This window comes from Aethalodelphis obliquidens, unplaced genomic scaffold (assembly GCF_003676395.1).
Source record: "Aethalodelphis obliquidens isolate GAN/ISIS:26980383/991018 unplaced genomic scaffold, ASM367639v1 scaffold89, whole genome shotgun sequence".
In the NCBI taxonomy this organism is placed as follows: domain Eukaryota; kingdom Metazoa; phylum Chordata; class Mammalia; order Artiodactyla; family Delphinidae; genus Aethalodelphis; species Aethalodelphis obliquidens.
Genome location: NW_020838033.1, coordinates 3762139 through 3782434, shown reverse-complemented (window position 1 = coordinate 3782434; position 20296 = coordinate 3762139). Strand labels below are relative to the sequence as shown.

The window sequence follows — 20296 nt, the reverse complement described above, 5'->3', positions numbered from 1 at the left end:
GTACAGAACTGCCTGCCCCTCTGCAACACACCACTGCCTCTTGGACCCACCCTGGAAGAGGGTGCAGCCGTCACCTGGCCTCTTTGCTTTTACTCTGAGTGGGGGAGGGGGAAACAACAGCAGCCTGCGCTTCCCAGACTTCCTGCTGGGTGGGAAGGCAGGGGGCTTCTGGGAACAGACCCCCTAGACTGAAGGAGCAAATCTACATCTAGACATTTCTCATCTCAGCCAGGAACCTCCTGTGGTTCTTCTCCCAGCCTCTGTGCCCTTGAGTATCCGCTTCCCTGATAGGAGTGAGAGGAGGAAGTGAGGGCTAAGCTAGGGCAGGCATGGCTGTGTGGCCTGTGGCCCTGGCTTCTGTCTCCAGGGGCCTCCCAGCCAATGAGGGGTGGAGAGCAGCTTCTCTCACTCAAGTGGCTTGCCAGAGAGTACATAAACGTTGCCCACCACAATTTTTACAGGGTGCCAGAAGGTGGGGTCCCCTTTCCCCAGGACTGCCTGGGGGATAACCTCCTCTCTGGGGACATGGGGTGACCCCACCCCTCCCCTGCCCTTTGCCCAGAGCCAGCTCAAGCCCTTGCTGCAACTACCACAAAGGGGAGATGGAAGAGCCTTCCGGCCCCAGGGGCTGGGAGACTGTTACCTGGGCTCCAGCAGGAGAGGAGGGGCTATTAACGCAGCACATCTTAATGGGGTCTCCCACGGGAGACGGAGCCATTGCTGCTCTGTGGGCTGTGGGTGTGAATGTACACGTGTGTCTGTTGGGCTGTGGGGAAGCAGGGGGCCCTGGGCCACGTTCCCCTTACTCTGCACCATGTGCTCATCAGCCCAAGCTCTGCCCCTCAGATCATAGGGTCACTGAAGGCTGAGGTCTGACGGCCAGCTCAGGAGAGGCCAGCTTGGGGCGTGTCATCACAGCTCCCCCAGCTCTTGGCAGATGGAGGCATGAACCACGCACAGGAGTGCCCCAGGATGGTTTCTCTCCTGGTTTATTTTTCTGCTGACAGAGAAACGGGGATGGGGAACATAATGATTTTGGATGCACACAACATCTTATTAAAAATCTCTACCCACTGTTGACTCCCATTCCACCCACCAGCGATGTAAAGTGGATTCAACATTTGTGTTGCTTACATGCTCATCTGTCTTCTCTGTGTCGTTATCTCCACATCCTTTTAGGGCAGGGAGAAGGAGCAAAAGCCCACCCCAGGTAATATCAGGGAACTAGGTTTCTTGGAGGCTGGCACTAACTGTGTCCTTGGACAAATCCCTTCATCTCTCTGTATTTCCATTCCTTCAGCCGTACGAGAAAGGGGTTGGACTGGATGAGCTTCCAGTTCGATAGTCTATGGATAATACCCAGTCTTCTCCTGGGGAATGTATTTCAAATGCTTGGAATGTTCACAAAGAGTGTCTGCTGGTTTCTTAGCCCTCCGAGTGTCTAGTTCATTTCTTTTATTGAGTTCCTCTGATGGGTCTGCCGGTTTTTCTAAGAGTTGAAAACACAGAGATGACTGAGACACTGTCCTTGCCGTACAGGAGGCCAGAATCTGGTAGTGGACAGTGACAGGTAAAGATGTCATTTTGCTATCCTGATAGCTAACACTTTTTAAAGTTGTCCAAGATACCTGCCGTGATCCTCAGCAGTTGACATGAATTATCTCATTTTCACCCTCTCAATAACCCTACCGGGTACTTAACATTATTATCCTTGTGCTACAGAAACGATAACCGAGACACAGAGAAGTTAAATAATTTGCCCAAGGTCACACAGCTCGTAAGTAGCAGAGCCTGGATTTGAATCCAGGCAGCCAGGCTCCAGATCCCAAGTCTTAACCATCACATGCCCTTTGTGAATTCCTTAAAAGAACTTATATGGGATGGGTACTGGAGAGAAATGTTATGATCCTTAGTAGACATTTGGGCAAGTTTTAAGCGATTTTGGAAAACCACCTGAACCGTGCTAAGAACAAAGTTCATGTCATACTCATAATGGTTCCACCGACTCCACCTTTGCATGTATTTGATAAGTAGACCTGAAGGTTCTGTCGGCTTTCATCTCTGGGACTTTGTCAGAACCCAGGACCCCATGACCCCACCTTCCTTGTTCCCCTGACCTAATGGTCTCTCCACAGGCCTTCAGAACAACCTGTCCCCCAAGACAAAGGGCCCCCCCTTGCACCTGGGCACCATCGTGGGCATCGTGCTGGCCGTCCTCCTCTTGGCGGCCATCATCCTGGCCGGGATCTATATCAATGGCCACCCCACCTCCAACACTGCGCTCTTCTTCATCGAGGTCAGTGCAGGATTGGGCCACCGCTTTGGCGTCTGCATCTGCATCAGTGTTTCCCCAGCCTTTCAGTACCTGCCTCTCCCCATCTCATCCCTCACCCGCCACGTGCCGGCCTCCTGTTTCCACCTGAGGGACTTCATTGACTCCATCCAGGCACATCTTGCACTGGTGGGCACCCTCTGAGTCCCTAACCCCCCAGGGCTTGACCCCTCAGGGTCCTCCGGCCCTCTTGTCCTGTTGAACAGCCTCTGCTTTTGCGCTCCCGTTTGTGAAATCAGAACAGTCCCCAGAAGAAAGAAAGAGGCCAAAAACGCCTCACATGCTCCTTGAGTGTTGTGCAACCATCCCTAATGATTTATGGTCTCTCACACCCAACTTCCAGGCCTGGTGCTTATTCAAAGCCATAATGGAACTGAGGTCTCTGCCTCTTGGCCTGCTGTGTGCGATTTTCAATTCGATTTGACAGGCCATAGTAATCATAAGAGTTGCTCTGTCTGAGAGCTTTTGTTGAGGATGCTGCAGTTTGCAACATCTCAGGATTCAGAAGAGTCAGCCTGAGGTGCAGCATGGGAAGTAAGGCCTGCGCCCCTTCACTCTGGGCCACAGAGCTCAGCAGCCCCTGCCCCAGCCCCCCACTCTCGGCATCTGACCAGCTCTCTGAATCCTACGGTGATGGGGGCGCTGGGACTGCAATCCTCCACATGGGTCACAAGCCCCCAACCTCATCACCCAGAGGCCTAGGTCGTTCCCGCCTCTTTTTTTTTTTTTTTTTTTTTTTTGCGGCACGCGGGCCTCTCATTGCTGTGGCCTCTCCCGCTGCAGAGCACAGGCTCCGGACACACAGGCCCAGCGGCCATGGCCCATGGGCCCAGCCGCTCCACGGCACGCAGGATCCTCCCGGACCGGGGCACGAACCCGCGTCCCCTGCATCGGCAGGCGGACTCCCAACCACTGCGCCACCAGGGAAGCCCCCTCCTCTCTGTTTAGATGCCCCCTGTTTCTTATGAATTCTAACCAGTCATTCTTAGCTTAAGATTAAGACCTACTGAGGCTAAGGCCAACCTCGTTTCTCCTGGGGAACCTGCAGATCCCTAGCCACAGGGTTGCTGACCAGAGGTCTGATGGGGACCTGGGAATCTGCATTTCCTCCAGCTCCCCAGCTCTGATGCAGGACTGTACTCTCTGGAGGGTTATCTTAGCGTTTCCAGAGCCTCCCAGATCATTCCATCTCTTACCCACTCCCTCACTTTCCACAGTCTCAGGACTCCACTCAGTGTGCTGCTGTGCTTTCCACCTTGCGTCCTGCAGTCCACACGGCGAGGAATAAAATGACCTCTTCCTTCCCAACTCCTGGGGCTCCCAGCAAGTTTCCCAGGGGCGCGAAGGATCACAGCCGGGAGCCTTCTGGGGGAGAGGGCCCTAAACTTCACCCTCCACCAGCACCTTTGAGAAGTGCTCAGAGCCGTCCCCTGGGGGAAGGGGGAGGGAGGGGAGGGTCCCAGGGGAGGGATCGCGCCCACTGACTCTGCGCCTGTGTCCCCGCAGCGGAGACCTCGCCGCTGGCCGGCCATGAAGTTCCGCAGCCACCTTAACCACTCCACCTACACAGAAGTTGAGCCCTCAGGCCACGAGAAGGAGGGCTTCGTGGAGGCCGAGCAGTGCTGAGAGCGCCAGGTCTCCCTTGGAAGGGTAGGAAGGAAGACCCGGGGACCTCAGCAAACGAGTCAAAGCAAAGCAGAGAAGTGACCTTCCTTGGCCTCCTCTGAACACACCCTGGCTGGGAAGATGAGCCCATGGTCTGCGGCGCCAGAGCTATAGTTTGGCCATCACACCCCAACTATTGAAGCAGGAGGCAGAAAAACAACCACATTGAACTTTTAAGGAACAGTAACCTAATTTCAGCCTGCTTTGATGCCAGGGGTCTCCCCTTCTGAGTCTCTCAATGGTCTACTCTGTAGCTGCCTCAGAGGTCCCCTCCCACCTGGAGACGGCCAGATGCCCTGCTCCGGTCACCTAACGCCCCTGCATATGACACGCGAGAACCCAGCTCTAGACTGGGGCCGCTGTATTCCAGGGTCCATAGACTCAAGAGCTGGTCCTCAAGGCTATGGATGCAGCATAATTTGCCCCAGCTTCCGTGCTCTGGAAGTCTGAAGAAGGAGTTCTCTCCATCTGTTAAAACACAGGTGTGGCTGCTCCCAGCCCTTTTGGCAAGCCACTGACTGGCATGCTGGCATCAGAAGAAAGCCAAAGGAGAGAAGAAAGAACTTGTGGGAAGATTGTATTTTTAGGCTTCACTACCCCAGCTTGACGTTTCTGCTGAGAACCAGTACTTCTGCAACAAACATGTGTGTTGCCTGTGTTGCGGGCTTTATCCAACTGCAGCCCAGCCCGGGCCTGGCAAGCCGTGCTGTGCATGGCCGCGTCTACCCTGCGGGCTCTTCATTCCAATGGCACGTTTGGTGTCCACTGTATTCACTGGCCTGGTCTTCTGTCAGTGCCAGTAAGTACCTCCAAAGGCAGGGCCTGCCTGATTAATATTTTTCCTCCTCTGAGCTGGAATTTTATAGCCATTAAAGAGAAACAAGGTGGAGAGAGGGCTTCTTGAAACATACCCAGCAGGGAGCTTCAGTTGAAAAGCAAAGCCTCCAGAGGGATTGGGATAGAGGAAGCTGGTGTGGGAAAGAGGGACTTTATACGTAAGACCTTGACCTGGAAAGTTGCTTGCATCTCCCCAGCTCTGCCGGAAGTTCTTGGGGCAGAGAGTTTAGGCTCCTAAACTTAACCTGCTTTTAAGGGAGTTCTGTCCCAGGGATGAGTTGGGGTTGCTTCTGAAGAGCATTTCAAGTGAAAACCTATAGTTCACCCTCATTCAAAGTAAAAAAACATCATCAGCAAATAAATATTAAATCACAGTCTCCACTTAGTCACATCCTTTTATGCATGTCACCGGGATGCTGCCAAAGAAAGAAGTTAGTTTAAATACAAGGCCTCCTGAGGTGGGGGTAGGGAGTCTGCCAATAACCAGGCACATCCAAACACTGGGCTGAAGGTTTTCCAGATGTTTCATGGCTTATCCTTGGTGAGGATGGTAACAATCAGAGTGGGAAACGTGCTGGACCTCGGCTATCTATATGTATTCTTCATAAACCAGGCAAAGGAATAGCTATGGTTTTGAGAAATCGTATCAGAATTTGTGAAAGTGAAAAGGTAATGCAGCAAAGAGAATAGGATTCTTTTCAAGCTTCTGAAGGACAGAAAGGTCTGAAACAGAGCTCTCTTAATGGGAAAATTGCAGCCAGGCACTGAAATACTCCAGGCTCCCAGCACTGCTGGCTGGCAGGAGGGTGATTTTTGCCCTTGCCGGACCAGCAGAGCATCTATGACTTTTGTGTGTCTAACATGGCCAGTGGGGCAGTCCCCACTGTGGCCAAATGCAGTGCACAGCTCCGTGGATCCCACTCCCAAACTCCAGCACACTTCTTCCCAATGGGAGCCCTTCCGATTGTTCTGATTCCTGGAGGGGAAGAACACAAGAGTGAAGAAACGGGCGGCGATGTCCTGAGGTCTCTGCCGGTAACACTGCAGGTAGAGAGAGAAAGCATGAGATAGCTCGGACCAGTCACAGCAAGCCTAGCTGGCGCCTGGGATGACAGTGGTGAGGGCAGTGGAGCTGTTCGGTAGCAGGTAGCCTGGTTTGTTAACAGCAACAAAGAACTAAAGATGTGTCCCTAAGAGAGGCCCCTGGACACTAAGAGTCCCTCAAGCCACAACAAAGTGCTCCTAGGAAACAGCCAGCAACTCGCAGAGTTAACACTGGTTCCCAGATATCCTCAGGATCTCTCACAAGATCAAGCATCTCTTAGACCCAGGAGTTTTATTCCAAGGTTTAGAGCGGGTTCTTTGGGTAACTCTAGAGAGTGACTCACCTGCACAGTGAGTGACCAGAAGGAGTCAGGGGTTTCATGGTCAACCAGCGAAGTGGTGCTTCTGTGCACAGTCAACCACAGAGAGCTTGCAGACTTCCGGTCCCCTCCACCCCACAGGCAGATACAATGACTGTGACAGGAAGCTTCAACCCCTTGAAACAGCTGTCTGTGTTGTACCCAGAACTCAGAAGCTCTCAGGGAGGTTCTGTTTTACACCAGAACTCTTAAGAGAGCCAACAAGAAAATGAGAAGAAGAAGAAGAATGCAGAGGCCAAGTGTGAGAGGAGACCCCTGGATCAGGCTGTGAGCACAACTTAGTTCCCCTTTAATCAGCTGCCCCTAGATTTGTGGATCTGTCCAGTCAGGCCCCTGGGGTTTCTGATTCTAGAACATGGGTGCCTATAAGCCCAGCCACCAACCCCAGTACCCAGAAATGCCCCAGGAAGAGCAGATGGGGTTTTTCAAACTTCACTAACTGGCCGTCTCCTTTCCGCCATAATTAGGTATCACCAGCCACTCACCCCAGCTGGCCCCTGACTCTGGAAACTGCCTCTTCAGGTCTTCAGGTCTCAGCCTGGAGCCTGAGGTTGAAAATGTCCTTTTGTCCCTGTTAGAGGTTCTCGGTGGGCCTACGGAAACAATCTTTAAAATGTGTGTGTTTTGCCAGGGCTTGCCTGTGTCACGTGTTCTTGTATGTATATATTTCGGTGTCTATCTATATTTATAGAAAGATAGATAGATTATTGCTAAGAACATCGGACGAAGCTTGTAGCTGCGCTCAGCCTGTAGCTTGTTGTATTATATTAAGACAGTGGCAGAAGCTGCCAGCCAACCACACTATGGGAAAAGAAGAGTGTTCACCACCAGAGCTGATCACTTATTTCGTTGTGGGCAGAGCTAAGACTCTGTTCTCTCGGTACAGGAACAGATAAGAGATTTGCATGAAGCCCTGATCAGGGGCCACACCCAGACTCCCTACACCAGGTGGAGTCACAAATAAAATCAGCCTGTCTCTCTCACCATCTCCACCCTACCCCACCCCCAACGAAAAGTCACCTGAACTTACAGCACAATTCGAAGGATCTGGGATCTGAGGGCACACTAGCTGTTCTAAATGCAATGTATTCCCATATTCAGCGTGAAAATTCCTTGCACGGATTTCAGTGTTAATAAAAGGCAACGTTCATTTACGACTTCTGCCGTGTGCAAAATTAAATGCAAAGGATTTTGTGTGACATTCTACAAATCCTCGCACAGACTTTAGTCCTGATGACTGCCAGCTTCTCTAAGGACTGAGCTAAGGAGCAGAGGAACAGCCTCCAGCAATCTGCCCACCAGGGGTGCTCTTCCCAAACTCCTGTCCCACCTCAAGAGAAACAGCCTGGAAAGAGACTCCAGCTATTTATTCGTGGTTTGTAAGTCCCCGGAAGTAAACCTCATGGGTTTCTAATCTACTATCTAGAAATACAGAATAAATGTGCTAAGCTGACACTGCCACATTTCTGGAGGCTTTGCCTTTGAACCACTTTAGTAGCCTCGTCGTTTTTATTACTTTGCATATTTTGCTCACAAAACATGGTTAAGCAAACCAAAACAAAAAGAGGAAAAATTTGAACTTCTTACAGCCAAAATCAGCTATGCCAAATTTCAGGCTCCAAAAACAAGCCAATTTATAAATAAACATGCTGTGTTTGCCAAAGAAAGAGGAATGTGTTGGAGAAGGCCATGTGGATTGGTGAGAAAGCCCCCCAGCTGCTCCACAGTGCGTCAGGAGGCGGAGCTGCAGCCCCAGCCCTGCCCCTGAGGAGCTGTGTGTTGTTGGCCAAGTCACCCCACTTCTCTGGGCCTCTGTGAAATCAGGGGGTGGAAGGACTTACTGATCTAAGGAGGGGATGTTTTCCTCTCCTTAGCAAATACGCTCATCTGTTCCTGTTTTGTTTGGTTTTTTCTAGTTCACAAGCAGCTCAGATGGAAGCATCCCTTTCGCTTCCATTATCTTGGTGAAGTGATCAACTTTGTTTGCCCGGGACTTCCCTGGCTCTAACACTGAGAGCCCTGTGTCCCAGGAAACCCCCTAGTCGAGAGCCCGCTGGGACAATTGGTTAGTCTATCCTTGGAGTCTATCCCGACCCCATTGGCTGAAGAGATGTTAACAAGCTCAAGTACTTGTAGAGCATCAGAGTCTTGGACTTACCTATTCAAAGTGTGGTCCACACAGGAATCCCCTGAGGGTCAGCTGGAAATGCAGAACTCAGGCCCACCCAACCCAGACCTACTGAGTCAGAATCTGCATTTGAGCAACTCCCCAGGTGACTGAAGTGAAACGCATGAACATTTGAGAAGCATTTCTAGGCAACAATTTTACTGACATGATCACAGCCTGTCAGGTGGCGGGGGGGCAGAATTATTCCCCCATTTCTCAGATGAGGAAACTGAGGCTCAGGTGGTTTACTTATTTATTTATTCATTTGATCAATACTCATTAAGCACAGACTGTGTGCCAGGCATCATTAAGTGACTTGCCCAAGGTCACACGGCTAGTGAGTAGCTGAGACAGTCCCCAAACCCAGGACTTTGGATTCCCATCTGGGGTTGTTCCCCGGGTACTGTGGGGTGACGCCAGAACCACGTGGCCACAGTGTAACAGGGAAGCTGATCTTCCAGGCCTGTAGAGAGTCTCAAGAAGATGTAGAACAACGACGTCAAATACATACTCTAGGGACTTTCTTGGCGGTCAAGTGGTTAAGACTTGGCGCTTCCAAAGCAGTGGACACGGGTTCGATCCCTGGTTGGGGAATTAAGATCCTGCGTGCCATGCGGCACAGTATGTACTTTTGGGTCCTGAAACCATGAGCTTATCATCTATTTATTTACACAGCCCAAGAGCTTAAAAATATCCTCATTTTTACTGCTTTCTTCTCACCCAGATCCCCCACTCCAATGACCCTCCGACGTGAAGATTTGGAAACACTCTCCGTAAGGCTTTACAGAACACCAAGGCACCCCTCGGTGCTTATTTTCTTGAATGGACGGCAACTGATTACTTCATTTTTCCCATGGGGCTGGAGAGAAGGGAGATGGGGAGGGGAGGGAGAATCCTTACTTGAACTGCTAACACCGAAGAGAAATTCTTCTGGGGACGATTTTTCTGACGTTCATAAAACATTTTTACATTTGGTCCCTAGAGATAGCTAAATCATACCCACAGTTTTCCACAAAGCTAAAAGCATGGAAAAAGAAACATCTAAATATAAGCCAATAAAATCTCATCATACACTCCCAGGCTTGGGTGAGAACCTTTCCTTCCAGCTTCAGTGTTTCTTCTTCAAATTTTTCTATTCAGAAACTGACTGTCACCACCGGGGGTTCAGATGGAGTAGCCAAAATGTATGTCTCATCGTGTCTAGCTGAGAAAGTCTGAAAAGCCTCAAAAAATAACAGATCCCCCCAAAATAAATAAATAAAAAAATAAAAATAACAGATCCCATCTCTCCTCCACAGATCCGCCTTACACTCCCCTCAGTTTAGACCCCATTTTGAATACACAGTTTTGCTGCTCTCAACAAACTTGGACACAGTGGGTCCAGTGCCTAATGGTGATTGTTTTGCCTTTACTCCCCTCTCCCAAGGAGCAGTAAGTAATTCCAAGAGCCTCCCTCAAGGTCAGAAGGGCAGCCTGCTCCAGGGCCCACAGTCTCCAGTGGCCAGAGCTGCAGACACCCCTCTCTGTTCCTTGGGTTTGCTTGGGTTGCACCCCACAGGCCTACAAGGCCTGTGCTTGCCCAGATTCAAGACCAAAGAAAGAGCCCGGAGTCAGCAACAGAGACATCAATGGTTTAATGGATGGGGGAGCTTACACGTCTGAAGCAGGGTCCTGGAGTGACACCCCACCACGTGCAGCAGACGGGCAGGCCATGGTGGCAGTCTTTGCTCCCAGGGGGAAGGAGTTGCCAGTTACAGGGAAATTGACATCAGGTGGGCTCATTAGTCACCAGGGAAACCAGTAGAAGGGCACGCCCCTCACTGCCCCTTTAACTAGAACAATCACTAGCTGGGGCCTGGGCCAAGTACCTAGGAAGGTCAGTCATGCGTGTAAGATACAGGCGAAGCATAGGCACTGGTCGGGCTGGGGATGTACAGAGAGCAAGAGAACAGCCATCTTAAGTGGTCCACCCATACAGGGCCCTTCTCCCCCAAGGCCTCTGTGCTCACAACTTTGGGCATTAGCAATGCTTACTTACAAAGGCCCCGATCTACTTATTTTTGTCCTCTGACATGATGATGATGGGGGCGTGGCAGCTCACATTTGCTAAGTGCTGACTGTGTTCCAGGCACTGTTTTATGAGAGTTATTTGTATTATCACCTATGGGGGAGATGCTACTGTTATCTCTACTTTACAGAGGAGGCCGCTGAGGCTCAGAGCGAGAGGGAATTTGCTCAAGGTCACCAGCAAGGTCACTCAGGAAATGTAACTAGAACTCGGCAAAGGTAACTAGAAGTCAGATGGACTTTGGCCCTCAGCTTTGGTTCCTGAGGCCAAAGCGTGCCCACTCTCCTACCTTCAACACCTCGACCCGTCTTCTGTCAAAGGCACTATGGACCCTGTCTCCGTGGAAGACTCATTTCCCAGCCAGGAAGTGAAATTGGGTGGGAAGAGGCATCACTGACCTAGTTTCAAGTAGAAGTTTTAAATCTGAGGCCCCACAGATGGGGTGACCTCCAGTTCACTAGGCTTTAGCCCTGTAGGAATGAACCTTCTTGGGGGTGCTCCTCCCATCCTTTGGGCCACACATCTTAAGAGACTCTTACCGGATGTTTTCTCATCTGTAAGAGCCCAGTTTATGAGAATGGCTCTCTTGGGACTTCCCTGGTGGTCAGTGGGTAAGACTCCACGCTCCCTGTTGCTTGCTTCCTCTCCTTCACGAGGGGAGACTGTTGAAGTTCCCGGCAACCCCAGAAGCAGGACAATGGGTCATTGGACATGGAAGCATTTCCCACTCACACAGGCCCCAGGGCTGGGTCTGCCAGTTTCTGGTTATTTGGGGGAAAAGGCACACATTAACTCTCAGACCTCAGCACCCAAATATATGACTCATAGGCTGCCTGCTGCATAAAGAAAGGACACAAAATGAGGAAATGCAAAGTGTCAGAGACGTTTCTGGAACAAACTCCTTCCTGCCCAGGTCTTCCTAATCCAGATTTTCAATTTCTGGGAAAATCGCTTTCTGCAGTGGAAACCCCCTAGCAGAGTGGGAGGCATGGAAGGGTTCATGGCCCCGGGCGGGTCAGAATCAAGTACCAGAGGGCTACAAAGGAATATCCCCTTTTCTGTGTTTATGAAGATTTACTGAAAAGTCCCTTTGAGGAAGTCATTCTGCCTCTCAGAGCTCAGAGAAGCAGAAAAGCTCCCATGGGCCTTCTATAAGTTTTCTCCTAGTTCTTCTACTTGGAAGTGATGGTTGAAGATATATCCACCACAGTGATTTCTGTTAGTTCCATGAGTTCCTTCTTTTCAGGCTGTAGATTTGACAACCAGTAATTACAAGAACCTAAATGAGTACAGCTCTCACAGCACTTGTATTTCCCTATGCTCTAATAAAACAAAGTTCCTTACCAGTTTGACATACAAGGGGCTCCCTCTCCCGCCTCCACTCTCACTCGTAATGAAAGGATCACTCCTTTAGGGCTTTACAGCTCTCAAAACACTTTCACTTGTTCAAGTCATGCCACGGGGGGCGTCGGGACCTCCTGATGCCATTCCTCCCCCCAGCCCAATGCCAAACAAGATGCCGAGTTCAGTACTAGAATAACCATACTTTATATTGATAGATCTTCTTAGTGTTCAAAACACTTTCTCAATATGGTATCTCATCTGAGCATACTAGTTCTCCTTTGAGATTAACAGGGTGGAAACCTACATCTCATACTAAGGATAAAGGAAACTGAAGCTCAGAGCACTGAATGATTTTCCCAAGCCCCACTGCCTCGGACCAGGAGATCACATCAGAACTTCAACTCCACCTACCACTAATAATATACCAGTGACAGCTAAAGTTTATGGAGCATCTTTCGTAGTCCAAGCAGTACTAAGCATCTCATAGGCATTTCAGCCAGAAAGTGGAAAGGAAGGCAGTGACCTTCACTCACTGCTGGATTCCCAAGGACATCAATCAAAATGCACTTTTTAGGCATCAACCTGGGCCCAGCAAAGCAGGAGCTTTAGAAATACAGAATATAGGGAATTCCCTGGAGGTCCAGTTGTTAGGACTCGGTGCTCTCACTGCCAGGGGCCGGGGTTCAATACCTAGTCAGGGAGCTAAGATCCCACAAGCTGTGTGGTGCAGCCACAACAAAAAACAGAACATAGGAGATAGTTGCCTTTATGGTACTCATGGTAGAGTCAGTGAGACAAGATAAGATCCTTCCAGACAGAAAACAATACAATCTAATCCATATTTATGGCCTAAATTGGTAAGCTGACTAAACTCTCAAAGTTACAGTAGCTCAAAGGAGAACTAAGATGGAAGATTTAGAGCTGCACTATTCAGTCTGGTAGCCACTAGCTACATGCTACTACTGAGCACTTAAAATGTAGCTGGTCCAAACCGAGATGTACTATAAATTCAATCTGCACTCTGGATTTTAAAAATTTAGTACCAAAAAAATTATTGTAAATATATCACATTAATAATCTTTAGGATTACACATTAACATTATAATGTTTTGTGTATGTTGGGTTAAATAAATTAGTAAAATTAATTTCACTTTTTAAATGTGACTACTAGAAAATTTTAAATTACATATGGGACATGCATTATATTCTCTTTTTTTAATTCAAGTATAGTTGATTTACAACATTCTGTTAGTTTCTGGTGTACAGCAAAGTGATTCAGTTATACATTATATATACATATTATTTTCCATTATAGGTTATTACAAGATATTGAATATAATGCTGTATAGTAAGGCCCTGTTTATCTATTTTATATATAGTAGTTTGTATCTGCTAATCCCAAACTCCAAATTTATCCCTCCCATAAGTTTGTTTTCTAGTCTGTGAGTCTGTTTCTGTTCTGTAACATTGTGTCAGATTTTAGATTCCATATATAAGAGATATCATATGATATTCGTCTTTCTCTCTGACTTACTTCACTTAGTATGATCATCTCTAGGTCTATCCATGTTGCTGCAAACGGCATTATTTTATTCTTTTTATGGCTGAGTAGTATTCCATTGTGTGTGTATATCTATATACATACACACACACACACACACACACACACACACACACACACACGATGGAATATATATATATATATACCACATCTTCTTTATCCACTTATCTAAATGTCAATGACACTTAGGTTCCGTGTCTTGGCTATTGTAAACAGTGCTGCTATAAACATTGAGGTGCCTGTATCTTTTTTTAAAATTAATTTATTTATCTTTTATTTATTTATTTTTGGCTGCATTGGGTCTTCGTTGCTGTGCGTGGGCTTTCTCTAGTTGCAGCTAGCAGGGGCTACTCTTCATTGTGGTGCGTGTGCTTCTCATTGAGGTAGCTTCTCTTGTTGCAGAGCACGGGTTCTAGGCACTTGGGCTTCAGTAGTTGTGGCACGTGGGCTCAGTAGTTGTGGCTCACAGGCTCTAGTGCAGGCTCAGTAGTCGTGGCGCACGGACTTAGTTGCTCCGCGGCATGTGGGATCTTCCCGGACTAGGGATCAAACCTGTGTCCCTTACATTGGCAGGTGGATCCTTAACCACTGTGCCACCACGGAAGTCCTGCCTGTATCTTTTTTTTTTTTTTTTAATTTAATTAATTTATTTATTTATTTTTGGCTGTGTTGGGTCTTCGTTTCTGTGCGAGGGTTTTCTCTAGTTGCAGCGAGCGGGGGCCACTCTTCATCGCGGTGCGCGGGCCTCTCACTGTCGCGGCCTCTCTTGTTGCGGAGCACAAGCTCCTGACGTGCAGGCTCAGTAGTTGTGGCTCACGGGCCTAGTTACTCCGTAGCATGTGGGACCTTCCCAGACCAGGGCTCGAACCCATGTCCCCTGCATCGGCAGGCGGACTCTCAACCACTGCGCCACCAGGGAAGCCCTGTCCTGCCCTTTTATATGTTTGTAGGCAGCCAGCATTTCACAGGCTGTCCTGGGACTTGGGGTTCTGTCTACCTGGGCACATTTTCAGGCTCTGGCTGGCAAAGCAGCCCCATCAATTTTTGCAGAGGGACCTGCGCTGGAAGAAGAAAAGTGAGATCACAAGGAATTCATTAGCATCCCAAATTCTTCTTGTTCTTCCCTCTCTGTGCCTACTCCCACCCCCAACAACCCCAGCAATTTCTTTTCTTCCCTTTAGGGTAGCTGAGGGAAGCTGCCAAAGCCAGGACAGGAGCTTGCCGTTTCTTGTGTCTTTTCTAAAGACCCAGCATTCAGCCCTCACCCGATGAGAACCTGTCAGAGCAGCAGGCAGATGATTGTCCTTTCAGCGGATGGAGGCTCTACCGTGAATGGACATTCAGGTGTTCGCTGCGTCTGTGGTCCCACATCAGGGAGGCGGTGCACACCAAGCAGGCAAGTTTTACCTGGGTCAGTCTGCAGGAAGTGCTGGGCCTCGAGGAGCGAGGAGGGGTGTAGCCAGGTTTGGGCTCCCTTCCCTGTGAAGCAGTGGGTAACCTGCTGGACCCTTTCCTGAGGTCTCTCCTTAGAGACCAGTGCAAACCAGCCCATCCTTTCAGCCTAGCTCAAGGAGGCCACCTCCACTAAGAGGATCCCAAACTCAAGGACAGAACTTAGTATGAACAGATTCCTCCTCATTTAATGGAGGAAAATCTTAATAACCATGTAGCCAACAATGGGGCATGCTGCCTAGCAAGGTAATGAACTCCCCATTACTATAGGTATTCAAGCAGGCGCTACTTAGCTGCTTTCCAGGAATATTACAGAGAGAAGACCTGTCATGGGTGGGAGTTTAGCTACTCTGCCCTCCAAAGCCTTTTTACTTCTATGAGTTCTCATGAGGATAAGAGCATGAACTTGGAGTCATCCCAGGCCCAGGATTCAAGTCCTGGCCCTGCAATTAGATGGCCATGGGCAAGTCACTTAATGTCTTATTTAAAATAAATGATATAAGCATATTTTATTTTTCTGATCATGGTTGATCACTGTTTAAAAAAAAACAAACACAATTTATTGTGGACACTTTCCATTGAAATACATTTAGCTTTTTTGTTTTGTTTTGTTGTTTTTAATATTTATTTATTTAATTTATTTATTTGGCTGCACTGGGTCTTCGTTGCGGCACGCAGGATCTTCGTTGCGGCATGTGGGATCTTTAGTTGCAGCAGTTGCGGCATGCGGGATCTAATTTCTTTTTTTTTTTTCGGGATCTAATTTCTTGACCAGGGATCGAAGTTGGGCCCCCTGCTTTGGGAGCACAGAGTCTTAGCCACTGGACCAGCAGGGAAGTCCCACATTTAGTTTTTTTGTTTTTTTTTTTTGCGGTACGCGGCCTCTCACTGTTGTGGCCTCTCCCGTCGCGGAGCACAGGCTCCGGACGCGCAGGCCCAGCGGCCATGGCTCACAGGCCCAGCCGCTCTGGGGCATGTGGGATCTTCCCGGACCGGGGCACGAACCCGTGTCCCCTGCATTGGCAGGCGGACTCTCAACCACTGCGCCACCAGGGAAGCCCCCACATTTAGTTTTAACTTACCCTTTTTCATAGTTATATACTTAACTCCTTTAAGCCATGGCTTCCTCATCTGTAAAATATTCAATAGAATAACAATGAAATTGTGGAGATGATGAAAAGATTAAATAAGGAATGCACATAAAGTGCTTAGCATTTAGTTAGGCATCTAAAACATGAGGACTAATCATTATTTGAAACCAGCACTGTCCCATAGAATATAATGTGAAGCTCCACACAAAAACTAGTAGAACTGATAAACGAATTCAGTAAGGTAGCAGAATACAAGATTAGCATACAGAAATCTGTTGCATTTCTTTACACTAACAATGAAATATCAGAAACGGAAAGTATAAAAACAATCCTTTTTTAAATCGCATCAAAAAGAATACAATACTGAGGAATAAGCCTGACCAAGGAGGTGAAAGACTTATATGCTGAGAACTATAAAACATTGATAACGGAAATTGAAGATGATTTAAAGAAATGGAAAGATATACCATGCTCTTGGATTGGAAGAATTAATATCGTTAAAATGGCCATACTACCCAAAGCAATCTACAGATTTAATGTGATCCCTATCAAATTACCCGTGACATTTTCAACAGAACTAGAACAAATAATCCTAAAATGTATATGGAACCAAAAAAGACCTAGAATTGCCAAAGCGATCCTGAGGAAAAAAAACCAAAGCTGGAGGCATAACACTCCCAGACTTCAGACAATACTACAAAACTACAGTAATCAAATCAGTGTGGTATTGGCACAAAAACAGACATATGGATCAGAAGAGAGAGCTTGGAAGTAAACCCACACACCTACAGTCAATTAACTTTCAACAAAGGAGGCAAGAATATACTCAATACAATGGAGAAAAAACAGTCTCTTTGGCAAGCGGTGTTGGGAAATCTGGACAGCCTCATGTAAACCAATGAAGTTAAAACACTCCCTCACACCATACACAAAAATAAACTCAAAATGGCTTAAAGACTTAAATATAGACAGAACACCATAAAACTCCTGGAAGAGAACATAGGCAAAACACTCTCTGACATAAATTGTAGCAATGTTTTCTTAGGTCAGTCTCCCAAGGCAATAGAAATAAAAGCAAAAATAAACAAATGGGACCTGGGCATATATCCAGAGAAAACTCTAATTCAAAAAGATACATGCAGGGGCTTCCCTGGTGGCGCAGTGGTTGAGAATCTGCCTGCCAATGCAGGGGACACGGGTTCGAGCCCTGGTCTGGGAAGGTCCCACATGCTACGGAGCAACTAAGCCCGTGAGCCACAACTACTGAGCCTGCACGTCAGGAGCTTGTGCTCCGCAACAAGAGAGGCCGCGTCAGTGAAAGGCCCGCGCACCGCGATGAAGAGTGGCTCACACTCTTCATCCCACATGCCACGGAGCATCTGGGCCCGTGAGCCATGGCCGCTGAGCCTGCGCGTCCGGAGCCTGTGCTCCGCAGCAACGGGAGAGGCCACAACAGTGAGAGGCCTGCATACCGCAAAAAAAAAAAAAATAATAATCCGCCTGCCAATTCAGGATACACGTGTTCAAGCCCTTGGGAAGATCCCACATGCCGCGGAGCAACTAAGGCTGCGAGCCACAACTACTGAGCCCGCGTGCCACAACTACTGAAGCCCGCACACCTAGAGCCCATGCTCCGCAACAAGAGAAGCTACCACAATGCAAAGCCCGGGTACCGCAACGAAGAGTAGCCCTAGCTTGCCGCAACTAGAGAAAGCCTGTGTGCAGCAATGAAGACCCAACGCAGCCAAAAATCAATAAATTTATATTTAAAAAAGAGAGAATTTAGCAAGCAAGTGTATTAGAAACAAAATCAATAAATGAAAATCAAGCGCATTTCTATACACCAGCTACTAATAGATTAAAAATATGAAATACCCAGGAATAAATCTAGCAAAAGGTGCACCAGATCTCTATCGGGAAAAATTATAAAGCTTTATTAAGAGATATTAAAGAATACCAAAATAAACAGAGGGTTTGCTATGTTCATAGACCGTAAGATTTGCATTAATAAAAATGTCAGATGTCCTCAAATAGATCTATAGATTCAATGCAATCCCATTCCACAGATGAATTTAAACCTTTTTTTAAGAGGAAGGAAATTGCAACCTATGTTACAACATGGATGAAGCTCAAAGACTTTATATGTTAAATTAAATAAGCCAGACACAAAAGGACAAATAATGTATGATTCCACTTACATAAGGCACTAGAGTAGTAAAATTCTCAGAGGAAGTGGAATCATGGCTTCCAGGATCTGCGGGGGAGGAGGGAATGAAGAGTTAGTATTAATGAGTACAGAGTTTCAGTTGGAAGATAAAAAAGTTCTGGAGATGGATGGTGGTGGTGTTGTACAACAACATTAACGCACTTGATGCCACTGCACCGTACACACAAAGATAGTTAAAATGGTAAATATCGTGTGTATTTTACCACAACAAAAAATGGTTAATCTAAAATTCCAGATAATATTCATCTCTGGGAGGAAGAGAGGAGATGCAGTTGGAGAGAAGTAGGCATGGGTCTTGACAGTGTTCTATCTTGGCCTGCTAATAGATTCACAGGTATTCATTGTTGTTGTTTAAACTAAACATATATATTTTCACACCTGATTTTGTATGCATGCCATATTTCTCTTAAAATTTGAAGCACATATATACATATAAATATGAGGAAAATAAATGTATGTGGTAAACCTGTAATGAAAAGCAAGGGAATTTATAAACACCAATTCAAGACAATGGTTCCCTCTGAGGGAGAGGGAAGGACAGGGATCTGGGAGGGGACCCTAGGGGACTTCAGAGGTCATGATGATGTTTTGTTTTGTTTCCTAAAACTGAGTGGTGAGGTATACACAGGAGTCTGTTGCATCACGATTCTTCTATCCTCACACATATTTTTCAAATATTCTTTTAAATTTATTCAGTGTTTAATAAATGTAATTTTTACTGAGATCCCTAACAATATATATTTTAGAGTTTTGGCTTTATTTGTAAGTTTGGCACAGTGTCAAACACCGAGGCCAGCTACTTAACTAGATTTGTCTAGGCTACTTCTTTCCCAATACGTTTGTGGTTCCGTGGTCTAAAGAAGTACTTGTGATGTGATGAACAGACAACTTTAGTATATAATAAACCATAACTCTCCTTTATGCAAGTGGTTAAAAGGAGAACATGCCCTCCTTTGGGGTATATTAAAGTTTTGCTGCAGCTCCTCCAGTTCCTTGCAGGGTAGAAATTGGGCCACTATGTCCCTTGGCTGCATTCATCCCATTAGCTTTCTCTGCCTTTTTCCCCAACATCAACAAAGGAATAATACATAAAATACAACCACATAAAAGATCCTGTCATTTTTGACAAAGGAAACATTTTTCCAGGATAAAGTACCAAGCATCTCTACTATTATATTAGAAAGTGAGTAAGGTTAATTATGGGGGCGCAGAGGGCTGTTTGGCAGAGCCCTCATAGCCACAAAGAACCCCAAATTTAGATCTTTGACCTCATCTCCAAATGAGATTACAATACAGTCACAAAGGCACACAAAAAAGATTTTTTAAAGACATTTATTATGTAGTTTGAAGTGCATGTCCCAATATCAGACCATGATTCCTGTAGTGCCCTGTGAGTTGATATTTATTATAAGTCCCACCATTATCTTCTGACTAGCAGTTATATTGCAATATATTTCTTGGTTTGGCATTCTAACTTATTAAATGTAAATATGTTAAAATTTACCATTAATTGTATAACACTGCTTTGGTGTTTCTTCATTTTGTAATAAATCAGGAGCCTTTAAAAATTAGGGCTGCCAGGTTTAGCAAAGAAAAATACAGGATACCCAGTTTAATTTTAATTTCAGATAAACAACAAGTAATTTTTAGTATGAGTATGTCACATGCAAAAACGGACACTTTTTTAGTGTATGTACGTCCCAGATTTTGCATGGGACATACACATACTAAAAAATTACTTGTCATTTACCTGAAATTAAAATTTAACTGGGTGTCCTGTATTTTACCTGGCAGCCCCGTTAATGGAAGTACCCAGCTTCTCCACCTCTGAGTGCCCCGGAGTGGGTAGAAAAAGGAGGTAATATTTACTGAGTGTCATATGTTATGAGCCAAGCGCATTGCAAGTGTGATCTCATTTAAACCTTGCAACAACCCTATGGGATACTTATTATCACTCCATTTAAAAGTGAACAGTATAGCACAGGGAACTATACTCAATATTTTGTAATAACCTAGAAGGGAAAAGAATCTGAAGAAAAGTAGATATATATGTAGGTATAACTGAATCACTTTGCTGTACACCTGCAACTAATACAACATTGTAAATCAACTATACTTCAATTAAAAA

The 20296-nt window shown here is 46.7% G+C and overlaps 1 protein-coding gene across 2 annotated transcripts in view; it reads left to right on the top strand.

Annotated features, from left to right (window-relative positions):
• The window catches only part of PLXDC1 (plexin domain containing 1), a 63955-nt gene extending 56243 nt beyond the window's left edge, over positions 1–7712 (top strand). Inside the window, exons 13-14 of one of the 2 annotated variants that reach the window (XM_027094505.1) lie at positions 2136–2296; positions 3839–7712. In XM_027094505.1, coding sequence (XP_026950306.1) covers positions 2136–2296; positions 3839–3958 — 281 coding nt within the window. In that variant the 3' untranslated portion in view covers positions 3959–7712. Of the gene's footprint in view, positions 1–2135; positions 3044–3838 lie in introns of those variants that run through there. The other variant, XM_027094504.1, reaches the window with a different exon arrangement.
• The last annotated feature ends 12584 nt before the right edge of the window (positions 7713–20296 follow it).